The following is a 22,895-nucleotide window of genomic DNA, read 5'->3' on the forward strand; positions in this document are numbered from 1 at the left end:
GGATTGAGCACCAGCCTGCAAACCAAAGGGTCCTTAGTTGATGCCTGGGTTTCAGGCCAGGTCCCCAGTAGTGGGGTGCATGAGAGGCAACCACACACTGATGTTTCTCTCCCTCTCTTTCTCCCTCCCTTCCCCTCACTAAAAATAAATAAATACAATCTTTTTAAAAAAGTCTCAAAGGAACCTCACTCCCAGAGGAGGAGACAGCTCTGCTGACCAGTAGGCCACTTGCCAGTTTTCTGGCCAAAGCAGACTCCCAGCAGACTCTGACAGACCCCAGGATTCTGTCACTTGGCAAGATATACAGTTCAAGCTCACAGTTTCAGAGACCCGTGGCCAGCCACAGACTCCCACTCACTTTCAGAGTGGCTTTTCTAGTGGCATTCAGCCTGTCCCCACAAGGCACAGAGGGGCAAGAAGTAGAAAGTTTGGGGGACCTCACTGATGGCAGTTCCATTGAGGACACCGTCAGGGAGGCTCAGGCGCTTTAAATCAAGTATTTGGGTCCAGTGGTCTCCACAGGGCATCATCTCTTGCCTGCCTTCCCACTTGGTACTCAAGCCCCAGCCCTAAGAACTTCATTCACTCTTCCACATGCCCTGTTCCCTCCCCTCCCAGGGCTCCCTGCACACCTCTCTCCCACAATGCTCCTCCCACCTTCACTACCCATCTTCTGTCCTGTCCCTACTTGGCCTTTTGGTCTCAGATGAGATGAGGTCACTTCCTTTGGGCTGTGACCCTACTTCAAATTGGGTAAGTGCCATCCTGGTTACTTCTCCAGCTCTACCTCCAGTCTGAGCCCCCTGAAAGCAGGGACCACAGGAGTCCTTTCACTGTTACTCCCTGCAGTAGATCACGTGCAGAAGAGCAAGGAGGGCAAAGCAAGTGAGAAGGAGAATGGAGGAGGCCTGACCCTGTAGAGACTATGGCCTTTGATAGGACTTTGGCTTTTCCTCAGGGGAAGATGGTATGAGCCAGGAGAGCTTGGGTTTGTGTTTTAAAAGCTGTTCTGGCCGCTGGTTGGCAGAGACTGTTGCAGTGGACCAGCAGGCAGCTCCTAAGGTTCCACAGGATGAAGGACGGCACCGGCGGGACCAGGTATTGGCAGTGGAGATAGTGAGAGATGGCCAGTTTCTAGGCATGTCTCATGGTCCAACCAACAGGGTCTGCCAGGGAACTGGACCTGAGATAAGGAGTAAAAAGGCCTGATCCCCAGGGTCTGAGCAACCCAAAGAATGTGGTGCCAGTTACTGAGATGAGGAGGATGGAGAAGAACAGATTTGGGTTGGAGAGGCAGCAAGGCACCCAGCATTTCAGACATAAGTTTGAGGCTTCCGGTAGGCGTCCAAGCAGACACATCAGCGAGGCAGTGGATACATGAGCCCAGGTCTTGGTGGAAAGGTCAGGGTTGGAGGTATAAATCTGGGGGTCATCAGCTGTTTTTAAAGACAAGGGGCTGGCCCTGGCTGGTGTAGCTCAGTGGATTGAGTGTGGGCCTGCGAACCAAAGGGCCGCAGTTGGATTCCCAGTCAGGGCACATGCCTGGGTTGCAGGCCAGTTCCCAGCAGGGGACGCACGAAAGGCAACCATACATTGATGTTCCTCTCCCTCTCTCCTTCCCTTCCCCTCTAAAGTTAAATAAATAAAATTTAAAAAAATAATAAAATAAATACAAGGGGCTGGATGAGATCACCAGTGAGAGTGGGTGCAGGGTCCCTCCTTCACAGTCACCCTTGAACTTCTGCCTTACCCTCCTGCCTTCCCCCCCATACCATTCAAGGTGCATTTCAAATGGCACCTCCTCCTTGAATTTTCTGTGATTCTCCCAACTGGACATGCTCTCTCAAGTCTCTAAATTTCATTAACTTTATCTATGCCTCATTTTGGCCTGGAACCCACTCTGCTCAGTTACAGTTTACTTTGTCAGAGACTCTGGCAGAGCAGAAATGGGTTCAATTCCCTTCGAGTCCCCAGCCAGGCCAAGCTTAGCCCGAGGGGATTTGGCAGGTCTGCCCTAGGTGCACTGCCTGAGGTCGGGCTTTGCCACAGAGCGTGCAGCCCGCGTCAGGGATCCCTCAGGAAGCCCAACAGCCATCTGACAACTGCCTGAATACTGAATCTGCAGAGCCTGGGCTCCAGGAGCCCCAAACAAATAGTAAAACAAACATGGTGCCTGTGGTCTTTTTTTATGCAAATTTTGTAAGTTTGCCTGGTGTTGCAGGTATAGGGAATCAGAAACGTTGAAACCAGGGGCTCTCAGAACAGAGAGACTGTCCTTCCCATGCGCCCCATTTCAGACCCCAGTCACCTTGTTTGTGGCACATTCATTTGTATTCCAGTCAATTGTGAAATCGTTTGCTGATCTGTCTCATTATGCTTGTGGTCCTCTCATAATACTTTAGTATGATATCAAAATTGGGCATATATGGTAATAAAAGAATATTTCTGCCATTGGTGCTTTTCATTAAACAGACTGGCATCTCCCAACATCTCCAAATAAAAAGCACTTTCTGCAGAGATGAACCTTTTAGGCCCCTTAGGTCACGGGAATACAAAACTATCCAGTGCTTACCCGGGAAGCTTGTCGCATTTGCAGAATGATTGAGAGTATTTTCATCATCTTTACCAAGAGTAAGTGCCTAAAAGAGACATTCGTCAGGTAAGCCTGTCTCTGCAGACCACACCACCACTCAGGACTCAGCGCTGGCACCACCCCTCACCCTCAGCGGCCCCTGGCTCGCCAGAGCCATTCCTTTCTCTCAGTCATGAACCTCTTCAGTCTGACTCGTCACTTTCAACGTGCGCACTGTTATTTGCATTATTTGTACCTACACCTTGCGTAGGGAGTGGAAGTTGTCCTACGGCCTGGTGCCAGGCCGTACGTGCCACTGCTTACTGGGAAAATCGCAGGCTAGCAGCCTGGAGCCACCAGTTGCTAGCTATGTGGCCTTGGACAGATTTCTTAATCTGAAAGTAACTGAGATTCTCAGTTAATGTAAGAATCGAATGAGATGGCAAATGCAAAGGCTCAGAGCCCAGTGCCTCGGCAGGTTCTCGGTCAGCATCGATGCCTCTACGCCCTGTGTTGGGAGCTCTCCGGCCACAAGGGCCTGGAATCCACCCTGGAGTTGCTTCTGCCAACCCCGGACTCCTCTGTGCTGCCCAGCTCCAGCCAGCTTAGCATTTGGGAATTGAGAACCACGGAGGAGAAGCAGTTAAGTAGGAAATCGGATTACTTGAGAATTTGTTAAGCAGCTTCAGAGGTAATCCTCTTTCCAGACCATTATGATACCAGGAGTCCATAGGGAAGGGCTCAGAGGAACTGAATTGGAGGCTCAAGCTAAGTGTCCTGTGGAGTAAGTGGCAGAGCTGAGATCTGAACTGAAGGCTGCCTGGCGCCGGCCATAATGCTGACCAATAGGTGCTGCTGCCCTGACCCTCCCACGAGAACATTAATTAGCTTACCTCCACAGAGGGAGACACCTCCACCTTGGTCTCAGTTGAAAAACTCATGGGCTCTGTGGATAGAAGAAATAGATTTTATTAGTGATGCATAGACCCTGAGGTCCTATCTGATGGGCTGCAGAAGCAGAACAAAGTTCATCGCAACATTATTTAAAAGAGCACAGTGTTGGAAATAACCAAACATCCAACCATAAGGGACTAGCTACATAAGTTATGATATAGCCATACATTGCATAGCTTTTAAAAATATTTTAGAAAAATGTTGAGGACATGCTATGTTATACGAAAAATGCAAGGCAAGAAAACTCCAGCCCTGGCCAAGTGGCCCAGCTGGTTGGAGCACTGTCCCGTCGTCCACCGAGAGAGAGGAAGGAGGGTTACAGGTTCAGTCCCCGGTCGGGGTGCCCAGGCAGCAAGCAATGGTTCCCCCATATCCGTCTCTCTCTCCCTCTCTTCCTCCCTCTCTAAAATTCTAGCATCAATAAAGATATATAAAATCATAACCTTGGGTTTGGATTAAAAGCAAAATAAGAAAAAGAAAAAAAGCCATATAGTCAGATCCATAATTTTAAAAGAAACCTATTTCCATCCCTGTTTCCTGTCACATCGTGCGCCACAGGCACATTCACACACAGGAAGAACAACATGGGAAGGACACACAGCACCAGACGTGAGCACTGCTCACGGTTTAATTAGGTGACAGCAGCTGACACTGCTGCGTGACACACGGGCAAGTTGTCAAGGGAATAAATCCTGGGAGCTCTCATCACACGGGGGAATTTTTTCCTATTTCCCTTTCTCCTTCCTTTTCTTTTTATTGTATCTGTACGGGATGAAGGCTGTCAGCTAAACCTGTTGTAATCATTTCACAGTGTGTTACATCAAGCGTCCTGCCGTATGCCTTAAACTTACATGGTGATGGATGTCAAGTCTTTCTCAATAAAACTGGAAAGAATGAAATAAAATTAAAAATAAAATAAATAAAAACAAACATTGACATTTCCTTCTAGGCACCTTTTTGCAATAAAAAGTACTTAATGTAACAAGTTCTCATCTGCTGGGTGGATTTAGGACACATGGCTCGAGAAGGAAGGGACCCGGTGCCCCCCAGGCCCTGCCCTCCGCGGACAGTGTCTCTGCAGAAGCCTCCATGGGAGCAGGGCCAGCAAAGCGGGAGTGAGGCCCAAGGCCGGGCTCAGCAGCAAACACGGACCCAGGGTACTGGGGGCTAAACTGTGACTGGCAACAGAGAGAATGCTCTGGATTTTAAAGTATTTTCTTTTCAGTTTATCACTTCACCATGAAGAAGTTAAAATACCGCAGAAACTGTTTACACAACAATGTCGAGCCTCCGTGAGCCTGGAATGAAATAACTAGCAATGGGGTGGAGGAACAGGCAGCCCTGCTCCCAACCCAGAGAGACTTTCCCGCAGGAGCGGGCCACCCCCTGGAGAGAACACCACACGTGGCAGCACCGGTGGCGGTGGGGACCTAAAGAGCATGTTCACTCTCTCTTCCCATGGTGCAAAGAGGGAACAGAGACCCAGAGAGGGACAGCAACTTATCCAAGGTCACACAGGCAGTGTACCCAAAACCAACCTAGAATAAACGGAGGGGTCCCTATTCTCAGCCCTCTGTGTTCCTTGCAGCCAAGTCCAGCAGAGGGGACTCGCAGCAGGAGGGGACTGAAGGGCACTGGGCTGTGGGAGTGAAAGCTTGAACAGTAAATACGGCTGAGAACAGATGGTCGTTCAGCCCAGTAAGTCCTAAACCCAGCCACTAAACTCAGCATCGATGCTGAGTCCTAAACTCAGCATCGTCTGTGGCCTTTTAGGGCTCACCCTTGACCCACAGCCTCAGAATCTTGGGGATGGGACCCAGATACTAGGGCTTTTAGAAGGGTCCCCAGACCCAAAGAGAAGTTCAGGAAGAAAGGGAGACCCATGTAGTTCCACCGTCAGCTCTGAACCCCGGTGTGACAGGCAGCCCAGAGAAGGGCGTTTCACCTTTGGTGGCTCAGTTTCCCAGGGGTAAAGCAGGGATTTTACTTTGGTGTCATCTCAAATAACTCAGGAAAGCTCCCCAAATTAATAGAAGCTTTTTAATCAGAATAAAATTAAGTCTTATGTAACAAGACCTTAAAAACATCTCCCTAGATAACCATGGGGGCCCTTAATTCAGACCACTTTGTCCCCTGGGGTGGAAGACGGGGCAACTTTTGCACCTTTATTAATAATAATCATTTCCACTTTCTAGATGAAGAAACTGGGACTCAATGGAAGTAAGATTAATAATGAAATTAATTTTATTAGCTAATGTAGTTTTATCAGCATTTTGTTAATGTTACTAATATTTCTAGCACCAACATGTGGAGGCCCTCTGCACACCAGTTCCCGGTCGCTCGCCTCACCACCTCGTTTTGCCCTCACAGCATCAGAGGAGGCCGGCAATGCTGCCCACTTCACAACGACACCGGGCCTCACAACCGCCACGGGAAGTCGTAACATGAAGGCGCACACTCCTTTTCTGTTCAGGTGGCAGTACTCTCTGTTTCTCCTTACACTGCACTTCGGTTAGCATGCTGGTGGGGGGGGGAAGGAGCCCTCAGGCACTGCCCCGTGTGAGTACCCTGTGTGCCAAGAGGTGACTGGCAGCGGTGGTGATGACGACAGTGGTAACGAAACTACGGCTGCTGTGGTTGTTGCCCAGCATTTATTGAGCACTTACTATGCGCCAGGCACCATTTTCACTACTTTAACTGAATCAGTTCACAATACTCTGAGGTAGGTCCTATTATTATTCCCACTTTACAGATGAGGAAACCGATGCAGGGGAGGTTAGCTAGCTTGCCCAGACTTTTTGTGAGAAAAAAAATGTAAAGCTTTCTGGCTCCAAGAATGAATTTTTTCCCTTTATTTTAAATATCATCTCTAGATTGAACACTTCTCAGATTCAGAGGCCGGGTTCTACTCGTCTTTGTAAACTCAGTCCTGTACCCATCTTATCTGGCATCTTGCTGAAAATTTCAATCAGGGGGAACCACTTGGGAAAGAATACTACTGGAAAAGTAACAGGGGTTGCCACTGTGTGGTTTCCCTGCACTAATAATTCTAAAGTTAGAAAAGGAATTTTTATATTTATAACAAACTGAATGATCATACTGTAAATGAGATTAATAGAAGACCATATGTGAGTTGCAGTTTGTTTGTTTTTTTAACACAAGATTCTAAAACAGGAAACTTATTTCCATTAATTTGAAGATTGGTTTGGGTTTGCTTGCTTGGGTTTTGAAACGCAGAGACCCAATGTGAACAAGGCTTCCTCACACCAGATGTGAAACCTCAGTCAAGGGCTGAACCTCTTTCTTAGACTTCGTTTCCTCATTTCTAAGCAAGGGGGTGGCTTCCTCCTGCACAGACAATCCAGGTCACACACTGAAAGGACCTTGCACTGGCCTGGTACACAATAATGTTTGTTTAAAAATCTACCCGGTCCTGGCTGGTATGGCTTAGCTCACTGTATCATCCCATAGACTGAAAGGGCGTGGGTTGGACTCCTGGTCAGGGCACATGCCCCGGTTGCAGGTACGATCATCACCTGTCGGGGCACAGGTGAGAAGACAGCCAATCGATGTTTCTCTTCATCCATCTATCTGTCATCTCTACCTCTATCTCTCCCCACCTTCCTCTCTAAAAGCGAGAAAAAAAAACATTCTCAGATGAGGAAAACAATAAATAAAAAATAAAAACTGACCCAAGTCTCAAAAGTAAGAACAGAGAACACAGTAACTTCTGGGACGTAAAGTATGGCGTGGTGTCTAGTTAATAACACTGCGTTATACGTTTGAGAGTCGCTAGGAGTCGACCGTGAAAGTTCTCAGCACAAGAAAGAAAACTGGGGCCAATGGCAGTCGTTTCACAGTCCGTACGTCAATCAGATCGCCATGTGGCACACACCTGCAGCCACTGAAGTGCCATGGGTCAGTTACATCCCAGTAAATTAGGCGGAAAAAGAACAGAGAACATTTTCCAAAAGGTGTGTAAGTGGTATATTATGAGAAGTTAAGATACAGGCTACTGGGCAGGGCTCAAGATTGGCACACAGAGAGGACATACAGGGACGTGCTGAGAATGAAAAGAGGAGAAAGAAAAACCAGGCAGGCCAGAGGGAGGCAGAGAGATGAGGGAGGAGCCCCAAAGCCAGACCTCACAGTGGGGGCAGGGTGAGGGAGAGACAGACAGACAGACAGACACACATACACACACACATGCGCGCCTTCCACTCTGCTCACACTCCCTCCCTCCCTCCCTCAACCTCACACCTTCTGTCACTGCCTGTAAACCACCAACCAGAAAGTCAATCTCTACTCCACCATTCAAGAAAAAAAGGAAATCAAAACACCAAAAACCTCACTGAGAAGCTGACAGTCTCCTGAGGAGATACAAGTAACAGCCTGTTGAGTCCCAACAGCCTTGGGGGTGGTCTGCAGACAAGGAGAAACAGGGCCATGCGGGTGCCTGCATGGGGAAGGTTGCCTGAGTGTCCTGTATGCCGAACTCATGCCCTTGTTTCATCCTCTCTTTCATGAAATAATGACGATGGTAATTAACCAGCAATACCTATTTTTTACTTAGTTGTTTAATTTCATGTACTTAGCAAAATTAAAAGTAGGTAATCTTACTGGGTCCCCAAAATTCTTTTTGAAATTGTATAGACCTGTGAGATCCCTTAGTCCCCGAGTTGCTGAGCTAAGTGGATGGGTTGGGCCGGCAGCGGGGATGAAAGCGGAGGTGATGCAGCTGGGCGGAACAGGGAGTTGGCCAGATGACCGAACGGCATGGGGACAGAAGGACATGCGTGCGCTGAGTCGTGTTCGGTCCAGCTGGTGGGAACAAGGTAAGTGAAGGAGGACCCAGCATGAGGGCGGGCAGCAGCCCAGGAAGGCCCTCTGCATCAGCTCGGGAGTTCGAGTACAGGGACAGCAATGGGGAGCTGAGGCTGCGCAGGCAGGGATCTGGAAAGGCGCCTGCAGCAGTGGCGTGGAGGGCACACAGTGCTCACACTCCAGAGTCAGCAGGTCAGTAAGAGGGGCACTTGTAGAATGAACACCTGCAGAATGGGATGGCCGGAGGGTTTTAAAAGACAATACCTGTGTACAGCTGCAGAGATCTAGGCCTGGGAGACCCACCTGCCTGGAGAGCGCCCCAACCCTGGCCTCAGGGCACCCCCAAGGCCTTGCAAATGCAAACCTTTAGCACCTCCTCCAACCAGGGATTCTCAAGAATGGGCCCCCTCTGCTCTCTACCTACAGAAGGTATGAAATGAAGTGACAAGAATTTGTGAGGAGCAAGAAATAACCCTCTCTGTCCAGTGGGCTTTCCCCAGGCACCTTGCTCCAAGCTCACGGGCAAGCCCGGTCCCCAGACTCACTTGATGATGCCAGCTGTCCCTGCAGAGAGCTGCTGACCAGCCGCCCTGTCAGTAACCTCTCTTCCTGCCCGAGTGGTACAGTCTGGATGAGTCACTGCCGCACGTGCGGTCAGCAGTGACCTGGCCTAGCTGGCTGGAGCACGGACCCCAAGATGTGTGACTCTCAGAGCCCTGCCCTCAAACGGTTTGCTGGGACCAAAACCTACACGCAGCCAGGCCCCAGCCTCAAGGGGGCAGCTCCCGCTGAAGGCCAGGCTGGGCGGGCCCCTCCCTAGCCCCCCACCAAGCATTGTCCACCCCGCCTTCATGCAGGCCTTCCAAGGTCTGCCTCCACCTGCCCGACTTGGCTCTCCCACCCACGCCAGTGCTCCAGCCTCAGCACAGTGCTGTCCCCCTTGTCCACAGTCCCTGCCTTTGCACCTGCTCTCCCCTCTGCCTACACATCCTCCAAGACACACTCAAATGTCACCGCCTCCAAGAAGCATTTCTGCTCTCTCTAAACCACCCAAGAACCATCTGCTCCCCAGCCTTACCGCACTATATGATAGTGGGACGCTCCCTCCGCCCCCGGCACATTCTATAATCACTGAGAAATCCTTCTCAAAATACCCACTCCACCTCCCCCTCCAGAGTCCTGTTCAGTGGATCCGGAGTCATGCCGTCCAGGGCCGTGATTCTGGGATGACCGTAGCCCCACTCTCTTCACCCCAAGGACCAACCAATGCTGCACCCTAATGGCCAGTCCCCTGCATTTGCTTTTGGGTTAACATTTGCTAAAGAATGCTTTTTCAGTGGACTCATAAAAACTCTCAGAAGAGGATATCAAGGTCATATTATCTCCACTTTACAGATGAGAAGACCGAAGCTCTGACAGGTCAATAACTTTGCCAAGGCCATACACTCTGCTTTCCAGGTCCAGTGTACTTCCCATGACCTAGGCATCACCACCCCCACACCGAGGCTGACAGGCAGGGGCTGTGGGTCTGGGCTTTGAGGGCTGGAGGTGCTTAGGGTCAAGAGGCCCAGTGATGCTGTACCTAATGCACTTACATATCCCAATCAGCCAAATCACTCCTGTCAGTAACACGCATGTAACCTCGTTCTACACCCCCTCTCATTTTCTGGGAGTGACCCCCAATTTCCAGCCTAAATCCTTCTTGCATCAGAATCTTCACATCCCTCCTGCTCTAACCACAGGGGGAAAAGGAACAGCTGGTGTCTCTCTTGGATATATTCACTCCTGGGATTTTGAAAACCTCCACCAAAAGCACACAAGTACAGGGTGGGTACCTTAGCCTCTTCGGCTGCTCATGAGAGAAGCCCAGTGTTCTGTCTGAGCTCACGTGGTCCTCTGGCAAGTCACCCACGGCTGAAAGCTGGATACTACGCCCCGGCTACATCATCTCCCGCTAGGGGGGAGGGCATCAACAGTTTTAAAAGAAACATCCACAGATGAGACCAGGTGCGGGGAAAGGTGAATAGACAGGTGAGGAACCACAACCACCCCATGCAACAGCCTTGGTACCAAAGCCCAAGCAGATGCAGAGCCACTGGCAATTCCAGAAGAATCCAGAGACAGCAGATTAGCAGACTTGTCAGGATTACCCCAGGGAGCTCGCCCCAGGGAGGCCGGAGTTGCTCATATAAGAAAGCTCTTTCTACTTAAATAGACATTTTTCCAAAAAATATAAACAAATGGCCAATAAGCCCATGAAAAATGCTCAACAGCACTAAGCATGATGAAAATGCAAACCCAAACTACAATACCACTTCATAACCATTAGAGTGGCTATTGTAAGGAAAAAAAAAAAACCAGAATATGACACCCCTTGACAAGGATGTGAAGGAATTGGAACCCTGCGCATTACTGATAGAAATGTAAAATGGTACAGACACTTGGAAAACAGTATGGTGTTTCCTTAAAAAATTAAAAATGGATCACCGCATGATGTAGCAATCCCACCTGTAGGTTTACACCCAAAAGAATTAAAAGAAGGGACCCGAACAGATAGTTGTATACTCACATTCACAGCAGCATTACTCACAACAAAGGTAGAAGCAACCCAAATGTCCAGTCACAGAGGAAAAAATAAACAAAATGTGATAGATGATATATACAGTGGGATGTCATTCAGCCTTAAAAAGGGAGGAACTGATACCTACCACCTGGCTGGACCAATGGGGGCAGGCAGAGGATGGGGCCACATTGCCTAGGTAACACAACATTCTGCTCCTGGGGGCAGAGCCCCCACCCCTGGGCAAAATGGCAGCAGGAGGAGGCACTGCACTGAGCGTGTGCAAGGTCAGTAAGATACTTGGACAGGGGAAAGCTCTCCTGCCGCCTTCCTGCACCTGACTGGGAGTGGGACCACGGGAAGGCAGGCACATGTGCCCTAGAGGTAAGAATGTCAGCAGGCAGAAGTGCTGGATGGAAGAAGCCTGTCAGTCTAGCCTGGGAAAAAGCAGGAACTGGTTGGGGCCCTCAGGGAGCACTGGGGAATTAATTGGGCAATCTGAGAAAATGTCCGTCAGTCCTTCCCACACCCAAAACTAAAATAAATCAAAGGGAAGGAAGAGATGCTTTCTTACCCACCTGGCAAACAATAGCCAGTGCATTCGTGAGACCCCTGGCCCCGGAAGCCACAAGTGGGAGCCAAAAGCTGAAGAGCAGTCAGTAACAAGCTGAACTACCTGGATGGCTACTCAAGAGCCTCTTGCAGTTCCCAAAGGGCAGCACTTTAAATGGCAGGAGGAACTCTGGACACTGCCTTTGGTTTTGATCTGACTGAGGACAACTGGGCTTTCCCTGGGGATTTTCACAGAGGATGGGCTTTAAGACTAGAATCTGCCATTCTCCCAAATGATGCACCATCTGAATAAAAACCTCTTTCCTTTCTCACCAGGCTCTGCCTCCAGAATTTTCCTATTGTGGCAGCAGGCAGGCAAACCCCTAGTTTGGTTCTGTAATAGAAATTCTGACATGTTACAACAGAGATGAATCTTGAGGACATTATGCTAAGTGAAATAAACCAGGCACAACAAAATACAAGTATTGTATGTGATTCCACTTATATGAAGTACCTAGAAGAGTCAGACTCAGAGACAGAAAGTAAAATGGTGATGGCCAGGCCTCAGGAGGGAGAGTGGAAAGTTAACAATTAATGGGAATGGAGTCCCAGTTTTGCAAGATGAAAAGAGTTCCGGAGATGGATGGGGGCGAGGGAGCGCGACCACGTGAATACAGTTAATGCCACTGATGATACACCTAAAAATGGTTAAGATGGCAAATTTTAAAATGCGTATTTTACCACAATTAAAAAATTCTTTTAAATTTTATTTATTCATCTTCAGAGAGAGGGGGAGTGAGCGGGGAAGAGAGGGAGAGAAACATCCATGTCAGAGAGAAACTTCAATCGGCTGTCTCTCGTATATGCTCGGACTAGAAACCAAACCCGCAACCCAGGCACGTGCAGTCTGACCGGGAAGCAAACCAGAAACCTTTCGCCTGGCAGGACAACCCCCAACCAACTGAGCCACACTAGTCAGAGCCAATGAAAAAGTTTTTTGAAGAAATAAAGAACTTTCTAACAAAAACAGGGTTTCTTAAACCTGCATCCAGAATATTTCCTCTGCACAATGTTGTAATTTTCTTCCCTTGCAAAGGCTTCCGAGGCCATATCAGTGTTGAGTATTCACACGGGTGTGCCGTGGCTCCCAGGGTACATAAGCCAGACAACTGAGGATGGGTCGACACAATCTAGACTGAAGGGTGCTCTGATTTATTTAAATGGACTTCCTAAGTACGATATAGTAGTTAGGCCTCCATTCTTATCCAGGTCTTAACAAAGAATGAGGTTCTGAGAACAGGGTCCAACAGAAGGCTGCCTCTGCTCTTAATGGTCAGAAATGAAGACGCACCAACGATCTGAGGCTGCACTTGACACCGCATACGTCCAGCGAGGAAGGCACCCTGAGCCCCACGCCCGTTCCTCTGGTTCTCCCAAACAAGAAGAACAAGGACCTCAGACTGTAAAGCCACGTCACAGAAAACACCATCACATCACAGCATCCATTCTGGGGGAAGACTGTGCAGACCCTACATAGAAGTCTTCTCCCCGAGGCCGGGGGTGGAGGAAGGGGCAGGGGTCCCTAGGCCTGGACAATGGATGTTATTTCCATCTTTACCTTTTCCTCTATACACAGTCAACAAACGGGTCCTTTATTCTCTCTAGAATTCCCTGGTATTTGAGAACGACCGATGTGGTTCAGTTGTGCTGACAGGCGAGAGCTGTGACAGGGAATCCCGCCTGGAGGCCGTTCTAGGGAGAGCGCTGGGGGCGGAGGGCGGTGTCTGGAAGCCGGGAGCAGAGGCTGGGCGGCCAGTCTCTGGGCTGCAGCCGGACCCCTGCACCGGGTCCGGCCGGCCACATCCTCATCTTCCACACAGAAGAGTCAAAGATAATGTCCCAAACTGTTTTCTCAGGAAAAAAACCCGGCCATATCAAGTTGTTGTTCAGAATTAAGAAGGGTACCAACAGAAGAAATAGAAACCGAAAGTCAAGCAGCTTCCTCCAGCGAGAAGGACTGGAAGTGGGAGGGGCGGGGCAGGGGACACTGGTGTCGTAAGTTCTTCTTTGCTTATTTGCCTTGGGCGTACATTAGTGTGAGGAATTTTAAACATTAAAAAAATTCCTATCAGTTAAGAAAAAACATTAATCATCCAGTTTCTAAACAATACATTTCCAAAAATATTTAACAACCTTTAACAGCATGGGAAGACACACAATATTTTATATCACACACACAAAACAAAGTCTGTCCAGAAAATGTCCAGCCATTGTTAATATAGCGAAAACAGATTGCATGACATACATGTAACCTGGCAGCCAAGGAGCGTGGACTGGCAGGTGCATGTGTGAACAATGACAACTTCACTGTACCAGTCAGTGAGGGCGGTAGACGTCATGCAGTGAGCACATGTACTGTGTAGTAGTCACATCCAACATGACTGAGTGAGTAGAGCCACAAATCTGCATCAGATTTTGCATTAAGCTTGAACATTCCTCCATGGAAACTATTTGGATGGTTCAGAAGGCTGCAGCCATGGGCAACTGGTGATTGGCAGCTTCATCATAACAACGTGCCTGCTCATGCATCAATCTGGTGCAGTTTTTTGGTGAAACATCAAATCACTCAAGTGACTCAGCCACCCTACAGTGCTCTGTGACTTCTGCCTTTCCCAAAACTGAAATCACCTTAGAAAGGGCAGACATTTCAGACCTTAGATGAGATTCAGGAAATTATAATGGAGCAGCTGATGGCAACTGGGAAAACTGTGTGAGGTCCCAAGGTGCCTACTCTGAAGGGGACTGAAGTGTCATTGTCCTATGTACAATGTTTCTTGTATCTTCTTCAATAAATATCTCTATTTTTCATATTACATGGCTGCATACCTTCTGGGCAGATCATATATATATGTGTGTGTGTGTGTGTGTGTGGCATATATATATGATCTGTTTATATCATATATAAAACACACAAATACACCTAGAGAAAGGAAAGACATATGTAGAATGTTCTCACTGGAGCCCTGACCAGTGTGGCTCTGTGGGTTGGGTTGTCACCCCAGAAAGCAAAGCTTGCTGGTTTGACTCCAATCAGGGCACATGCCTGGACTGTGAGCCTGGTCCCCAGTTTGGGTGCTTGCAAGAGGCAACCATTCAATGTTTCTTTCACATATCAATGCTTCTCTCCCTCTCTTTCTCCCTCCTTTACCCTCTCTCTATAAATAAATAAATAAATAAATAAATAAATCGTCTTTTAAAAAGTTCTCTAGAAAAACAAAGAAAAGAAAAAAATGTTCTCACTGGCTTCTCTGAGTGGTAAGAATAGCAGTGAAATTATTCTTCATTTTTTTCTGAAAATTTTTTATGTTCTATAACAAACACATTAATTTCAAAAATTCCCCAAAGACAATTACTATTACCTTTAACAGCTTTTTAAAAATAAAAAGTATTAACAAGCCCTGGCTGGTGTAGCTCAGTGGATTGAGCACAGGCCTGTGAACCAGGGGATCCCGGTTCAATTCCCAGTTGGGGCACACACCTGGGTTGCAGGCCAGTTCCCAGCACAGGAGGCACCCACACATTGATGTTTCTCTCCCTCTCTCCTTCCCTTTCCCTCTAAAGATAAATAAATAAAATCTTTTTTTTAAAATGCTATGTCTTTAAAAAAAAAAAGCACTAACAAAAGTAAAATAAAATAAATAATAAAAAGCATAGTAACCTTGGTAGATCAAATATAGCTACAAATTCTTTGCAACTCCTGCCATCAAGCTGTAAACTGATTTCCTCTCCTCGAGTCTGCGCTGGTCTCCTGGAAGGTGCCAGGCTCCAGGGAGAACCAAGGGCTTCAGCCCCTGGCCAGCTCCAGCCTTCAGACCTGAGAGAGGCCACCATGGACCACGCAGGCCAAACAACCGCGTTACTATCTCAGGTGTGACCAGCATAAGCGCTACATAGCTGGCTCATTTTCAAAATCTTGAGCAGATAAATGGTTTCTGTTTTACCATGAGTTTGGTGGTGACTTGTGACATAGAAATAGGAAACTGACACAGCAGCAAATGTAAAGTATCCGTTCCGTGCCCACCAGTACCTGTCCAGGGAGTGCCCGTGACCTCCTGGCTCCACTCGCTCCACTGGCCGTGCCCAAACTCCTCCTGGGCCCGCAGCTGCACCACGTGCTCCAGGCCGCTCCAGGCATCGTGGATGATGCAGTGATGCTGGAGATCCTTGACCTGAGGCAGCGGCACAGTTACTGGGGGGCAGCTCCACGGGGACAGGGATAGCCCTGGCTGCCTCCTGCCCTTCAGCGGCCCCTGCTCTCAGATCTAGTGGGTGACTCAGGTGGGCACAGACACTGCAGAGGCTGACACCACCCTGGCAGCGCAGAGAGAACAGGGATGTCCTCTGGGCCAACACAGGCAGAAGCTGGAAGTGACCGCCCCAGCCCATGCGCTGCGGGATCCTGCAGCCACACCCTTGACGCGCTCATAGCCCCCACGCATGTCCCAGGTCACTCTCACTCTTACAAACAGGCCTGCGAAGGGGAGCTTGGTCTGGCATCCCTGTTCCCCTTTACAGATGATGCCACTGATGTGCAGAAAGGCTCAGAGACTGACCTACCCAGGACCACGCAGCAGTGAGTGCAGAAGAGGACCCAGAACCCATTTGCTTCTTTCTAGCACCCTCTCCCCTTAGGGCTAAAGTACCCCTTAGGGCCAAAAGGTACTTTCCTTTTTCTTTTTTTGTTCTTTTTGGAAAGAAAAGATATTTTGAGGGGTGGGGCTTTAATGGTATATTCTTTTATTGTATTTTTCCCCCCAAGGGTACTTTTCTATCCAGAAGTAAAAAAAAGTTACCATCCATGTCGTGAATGTCTTTGACCGTTTAGCCCGGTATCGGAGCTCAAACTGTAGCCTGTAGAAGATTGAGTTCCAGGACGGGGGGTCTCGCCAGGTGACACTGAGCCAGCGGGGGTTTCCGTCCACGGCGGTGACGGTGATGTTGACGGGCGGGTCAGGCTGCACTGTGGGAAAAGGGTGCATGGCTCTTATGTGGTGGCAAGTGCACTGCCGAGGAAAGAGCCCCAACAGCAGGAGGCCACCCCAGCCCCGGAGCACTCCCTGGTCAGCCATAGTCAGACCTGTCAAGTAAAGCTCCAAAGGGCCCAGCCCGGCCCCTCCCTGCCCCAAGAAGCCCACGAGCAACAAAATTAGCAGGAAACAGCTCGGAGGTGCAGAGGGCGGCCTGCAAGAGCTTACGTACAGACTCCGTAACCCTCAAATGTTTGGGGTCTGCTGGACTTGTTCCCAGCACTGTTGGCGACACACAGGGACACTATGTAGAAAGAGTTGTCTCCCTCTGGGACTGCCAACTGGCAGGAGAACTTCTGGGACTCCTGAGAGTACTGGCACCGCTCCTGGAAGTCTTCTACCGGACCGTGCTGCCTGCCGGGCACAAAACGAGAGTGAGCCCACTCAGCTTCTGCACTGAGTCGGGAGGAGAGAGGGTGTGGCGTGAGGGGAGGGGCCAGGCTCTGCGGTCGGACCCCAGGGTCTGCGTCCCGGCTGCACACTTGGTAGCTCTTGTGACTTGGTGTAAACGATCCTCTCTGAGCCTGTGTCCGCTTGTTTGAAAACGGGGACATTGTAGTAGTAGTGCCTACCTCATAGTGGTTTGTAAAAAATGAGTGAAAAACACCCAGCTTGGTGCCTGGCAGGCCAAAGTGCAGAAAGTGGGTGCACTCAGTCACTGAGGCATCAGACACGTGGTTCCTTGGCTTCCTGCCAGATGTGTGCTCTTGGCAAGGTGAGGGCTGCAGAAGTGAATCAAGGAAGGCCCCAACCTCAAGGCCTGCCGTCAGACAAAGGGGACAGCCAGTAGAAATGCCATTCCAGAAGCACAAAGTGCTAGGGGTCTAAGAGGAGGTGGCAGCACTTCCAGCAGGAGAGCCCAGAAGAGAAGTCTGGGTGACCGAAGAGATTCAAGGTGAGTCGGACAGCATCGCGTCTGGCCTAGAAGCCCGAGACTTCCCTCACTTAGGACCTGCCTGGGCATGCAGGCCACGGCAGCCACTCGCCCTGCTGCTGGGGCAACAAATCAGCCACCAACCTCTGCTATGGGCTTAAACCCCAGGCCCAGACCAAATTTGTTCTGGGAAAACCTGCCTCGACCTCCCCAGTCTGGGTTAGAACCTCCCTCCATCCTTCCCTCCCTTAACACCACCCAGACTTCCATCCCACCTAACCCTGGGAAGAAAGGGTCCTGGGCCGCATGCTTACAGCTGTGTCCCCTTGTGGGGCTGGAGTGCAGGGCCCAGCCTTCCACACCTGCTGTGTCTCCCTCAGCCCTAGTATGGTGCCTAACCCCCGGCAGACGCTGAACTCCCCGAATGCCCCTGGAATGAATGAGCGAGCAAGCACATTTCAGCAAGGGCGTGACTGTGTGCACAGAATCTCCTTACAATCTCCTTCCAGGGGCCTGTTCCACCCCCCACAGTGCCAGGGGCTGAGTAGGGCCTGAATGGGTTCTGAGGTCTCCAGCTTCTCAGTTGCTCCCCCCCTCCCCACTTCCTCAGTTCAAGGCAGAGACGCCCCGCCCAGTGGGAGGATGGAAGGGCCAGAGGCTGCTGACAAGAGTAGGAGCTGAAATGCCTTTCTGTCTCTCTCACAATGCTGGTAACAAGGGCACAGAATATTCTAGCTGAACTGTCGACTGAATAAATTTGCTATGTGCTAGTCAGGGCAGGAGAAACCAAACTGGCCTGTTGAACTCACTGTTCAGATTTTTAAAAAATATTCATTTATTCATTTTTAGAGAGGGGAGGGCAGGAGAGAAACATCAGTGCATGGCTGCCTCTTGAGAGCCCGCAGCTGGGGACAGGGCCCGCAACCTAGGCGTGTGCCCTGACAGGGAATCGAACTGGTGATCTTCGGTTTGTAAGCCAGCACTCAATCCACGGACCCACACACGCCAGGGCCCAGGTTTTTTGATACTCTGAAGACTGACAGCCCAAACTCAGATAGAAACGCCTGGGCTACAGGGCCCTTGGCTCTGGGATGGAGACAGACAAACTGCACGGGTGTGTTGGTTTTCAACGTCTCCCCCTCTCTGCACCCCGCCCGAATGCACCCAGGGCTCCCACTTCGTGCCGTCTGCTGGTGCTAAGGGACCCAGGCAGGTGTGGGTCCACCCCACCGCCCCCAGCTCCCTCTCCATCCTGTCACCACTCTCACCACTTCCTCTCACCTGCCATTCAAATGGAAAGAGCCCGATTTCAGGACAGGACAAGGAACTGGCCGCCCTTCCCCACCCAGGACATCTGCATCTTCTTCAGATGCCCAAACCCTGTGTATTGTGAATGAAGTCAGACAGACTGGGTTTGATTCCTAGCAGAGCTACTAGTCAGATGACCTTAAACAATTTAATCAGGTTCTCAGAACTTCAATTTCTCTGTCTGTTGAAGGAGAAAAAGAACACCCACTTCCCATGGCTACTGTGATGGTTAATAGGACAAATATCCTAGCACAGTGGCCAACACAGGCAGGCACTTGAATTGAAGCCTCAGTTCCCTCATTCATTCCCTCCCAAAAGAATTATTTTCTAATGATAAAGTTTTGGAGTCGCTGGCTGGCCAGTCCCACTGTCTCCTCTGAGACCCCCTCACCCAGCCCCAGGGCCCTGGTTAAGGGTGAGCAGACCCAGACATCAGCCCAGCCCAGGATACTTACAACCTCCTCACCAGTAACACAGCCTCAGTCCTCTGGGAGGGGGCGCTCCGAGGACTCCACTCACACACCACGTTGCTCAGGGGGCTCTTCCGGAAGCAGGAGAGCTGGGGCTTCTCTGGAGGAACTGAAAAGCCAGCACACCTCACCTTCCTCCTCAGGGGACCACCCGGCTCGACCCTCCCCACCTCCCTGCCCTCCAGCCCTAGAACCGGCGCCAAACAGCTACACACACAATTCTGGCCAGGAAAGTAAAGGGCCTCACTACAGCGAAGGGAGACGCCCAAGGCTCACTTGCCTGAAGGGGAGACCGAACACCCAAAAAACTAGAGGCTTTGGAGTCACACAGGCCTGCTGCGGGGCCTTGGGCGAGTCCCAAACTCTTTTCAGTTTCCTACTATAAAATTAAATGATGACAAATAACAACAATAATACTGCTTTCCCTCCCAGGGGCATCAGGACACCAAGGAAGACAGGACCTCGGCAGAAGGCCACACACACGGGGCATCTGGCTCCAGGACATCTTCATCTAGATGTGAGGGAGTTAAGAACTTGCTAATTTTAACAATAAAAATAGTTACTTTGAGCCCTGGTTGGTGTGGCTCAGTGGACTGAGCACCAGCCTGTGAACCAGTCACTGGTTCCATTCCCAGTCAGGGCACATACATGGCTGAGTGGCAGGCTAGGTCCCCATTTAAGGGTGTACGAAAGGCAAACACATATCCATGTTTCCCTCCCTCTCTCTCTCCCTCCTTTCCCTGCTCTCTAAAAATAAATTAAAAACTAAAATCTTTTTAAAACTAGTAAATTTTAGACCGTGCAGAGTTTTCAACGCCATATGTGTGTGTGTGTGTGTGTGTGTGTGAGTATACAAACAAACACACTCGTTTAATCTCTGTACTAACCCTGAGGTAAGGTAATCAAATTCACCTGATTTCACTGAGGAGCACACAGAGGAGCAGCGGAGTGAGCTGCGTGGGAGGAGGGTTCAACTGCAGGCCGTCTTGCTCTCAGTCCCACGCTACTGACCAGTGCACCTCACCCCCTGATGCCCAGCAAGGCCAGCTGGACGGTGTCGCCAGCAGCCAGCCAGTTGCCCCCACCCGGCAGGGATTTCCGCCAGTCTCTCTGGCAGGCATCAGTGGGCCTTTCCCAAGATCCACAGGCCAAGGAAGTAACAGGAGTTCCAAGGGTCAGGCCGGGGATCTGGAACGGACAGAGCTGCGCAGGGAGCTGTCTCCAAGAGCTCGACGGCACGACTCACCTTCCACCAGCAGGCCCACAGTTCCAACCCGGTGGCCGTCCTGGTAGCACGAGTAGTTTCCAGAGTGGCTGAGCTGCACGGGCCAGAGAACCAGCCTCCTTCCCACGCCAGCCCGTGTGCTGTGGTGCGAGCCCGAGACCTGCCTCCTGAGCACCCAGTGAACCGTGGCATTGTCTTCCAGATCCCTGCCTGGGCAGGTCAGGGTGACGCTAGCTCCGGGACTGCTGGTCAGCACATCGCTCTCCACCTCTGGGGAGAGAGAAGACACTCGGTAAGTCCACAGCAAACTGAGGAAAGAACTTCATTTCTGATCTGGGGAAGCCGCAAGAGGCTTCAGTACCAAACATCTCCCAAGTTCATCCCGTGGTCCAGGCCTCTGCCTGTATTATAGCAAGAGCCTCCCAGCAGCCCCACGCACCAGCCTTGGCCCTCTCCACCCAGCTGTCCAACTGATCTTCGGAAGCCTCGGTCTGACCACCCAACACCTTTGATTAGAAAACCCTTTAAGAACCTGCCACTGTCCACAGCGTGGAGTCCAAAATTAAAGGAACGAGCAAACTCCTTTTTATTATAGGTTATAGATTCATAGACTAAGACTGGACTAATTCATGAACCAGTCTAGTAAATTAGTCCAATCAGCTAAGGGCACTGGGGCCAGGGAATATAGCCAGTTTCACGTTAAGCCCATATGGTCCTTCAAAACAAATGTATAATGGGCCTGGGAACCAAAAGATTGCAGTTCGATTCCCCGTCACTGTACATGCCTGAGTTGCAGGCCAGTTCCCAGCAGGGGCCAGTTCCCAGCAGGAGATGCACCAAAAACAACCATACATTGATATTTCTCTCCTTCTCTCTTTCCCTTCCCCTCTAAAGATAAGTAAATAAAATTTTTTTTTAAAGTATAACCACTTAATAGAGAGCAGCAACAGTAAATCTGTCCCAAGATCCCACAGGCCCAGCAGCTGCCCGGGCATCTGACCTCACCTCCTGCCCCTGCTCCTGGGCCTGGAGGACAAACAAGCACTGGCATTTCTGGCCTGCAAAGCCTTCTAGCTCAGGATGAGTTTTTATGTCACACTTGTCAGACTGTCCTTCCTCCCACCCCATCCAAGGTAACTGTCAGGGAGAAGGGACTAAGAATCAGTGACTCTCAGGAAACTGACCTCAGCCACAGTCCAGGGACCAGGGACATGGGTGTCAAAGGGACAGAGACGGTTGCTGTCTGGCACTGGTCCTGCCCGGCTACCAGACTGCCTTCGAGTGCCCTTTCTCACTTTACCACTTGGAGCCAGAGTCACCTGTAGTGACCAAGCTCACTACTCAGGCAGTGAACAATGAGTTCGCTGCTCAAGGCCAAGGTAGCAGCTGGTCCCCTGAGAGATTTTCCTTTTCCCTGAGAAAAGCACTGAATCCCACCGTGCAGCAGGCAAGTCTGGGCAGGTGCCTTAGACCTCGCTTTCACCACTGTGGGCAAGTCCCCCCCTCTGCCCCACATTTAACAAACACTCAAAGAGGCCCCAGAGCCAGGTACCGGTGGGGACACAGGGCTCCCTGCACCTCAGCAAAATCCCAGTCTCTAGAAGTTCACTGAGGATACCTGGGTGCCCAGAGAGCTCATAAGAGTTATGGAAGCCCTCACTACCTTTCTTTTTCTGTTCCCCCCACCCCAGTTTTTTCCCATCACCATTTATCTCTCCTATACCCTGTTCTCCCACACACCCCTCCCCCAGTTTTGTTGAGATGATACACAGCACTGCGTCAGTTTAAGTTGCACACATGACCTGACTTACACATATTGTGAAATGATTACCACACTAAGTTTAGTCATCTATCACCTCATATAGACACAAAAAAAGAGAAAATAATGTTTCTTTTTTCTTGTGATGAGAACTCTTAGGGTCTGCTTAATTCACCCCTCCCCACCACACACACGTTGGGTAACCACAAATCTCATCTCTTTTCCTATGGCTTTGGTTTTTTGTCTTTGCTTTTTTTTTAGATTCCACATAGAAGTGAGATCATACAGTATTTATCTTTCTCTGTCTGACTTATTTCACTTAGCACAATGCCCTCGAGATCCATCTATGTGGTCACAAATGGCAGGATTTCCTTTGTGCGGGTACAGAATATCCCAGTCCTGGTGGGCGTGGGCGCCACACCCCTTTATCCACTGACCAGGCAACAGACACTCAGGCTGTGTCTGCGTCTTGGCTATTGTAGATAACACAGCACACCTTTCGAACAAAGAGTCAATAATATATTTCTATCATTTCAGATGTTGTTTTTAAATAGATAACATTGAGCGCATGCAAATTAACATGCAAATACACAAAAGTTATGAAGCAGAAAAGCACCCGAGCTCCTACCAGTCTCAGTACTAGCGCAGTCATTGTCTCTGCGGCCCCCCATCTGCTTCTGCAGCCTCCAGCCTCCGCACTTCACACAGTG

General features: G+C 50.0%; 1 protein-coding gene across 2 annotated transcripts in view; it reads right to left on the reverse strand.

The window, feature by feature from the left end:
* The window catches only part of IL6R (interleukin 6 receptor), a 48,542-nt gene that overhangs the window by 8,813 nt on the left and 16,834 nt on the right, over positions 1-22,895 (reverse strand). For both annotated transcript variants that reach the window (XM_053666204.1, XM_037162496.2), the window contains exons 2-8: positions 20,448-20,696; positions 19,187-19,310; positions 16,722-16,903; positions 16,316-16,482; positions 15,550-15,691; positions 3,466-3,518; positions 2,573-2,639 (exon numbers count right to left, since the gene is read on the reverse strand). In XM_053666204.1, the coding sequence (XP_053522179.1) occupies positions 2,573-2,639; positions 3,466-3,518; positions 15,550-15,691; positions 16,316-16,482; positions 16,722-16,903; positions 19,187-19,310; positions 20,448-20,696 (984 nt within the window). The remainder of the gene's footprint in view (positions 1-2,572; positions 2,640-3,465; positions 3,519-15,549; positions 15,692-16,315; positions 16,483-16,721; positions 16,904-19,186; positions 19,311-20,447; positions 20,697-22,895) is intronic.

Source organism: Artibeus jamaicensis, unplaced genomic scaffold, assembly GCF_021234435.1.
Source record: "Artibeus jamaicensis isolate MK-2021 breed Jamaican fruit bat unplaced genomic scaffold, CSHL_Jam_final contig_447, whole genome shotgun sequence".
Lineage (NCBI taxonomy): Eukaryota > Metazoa > Chordata > Mammalia > Chiroptera > Phyllostomidae > Artibeus > Artibeus jamaicensis.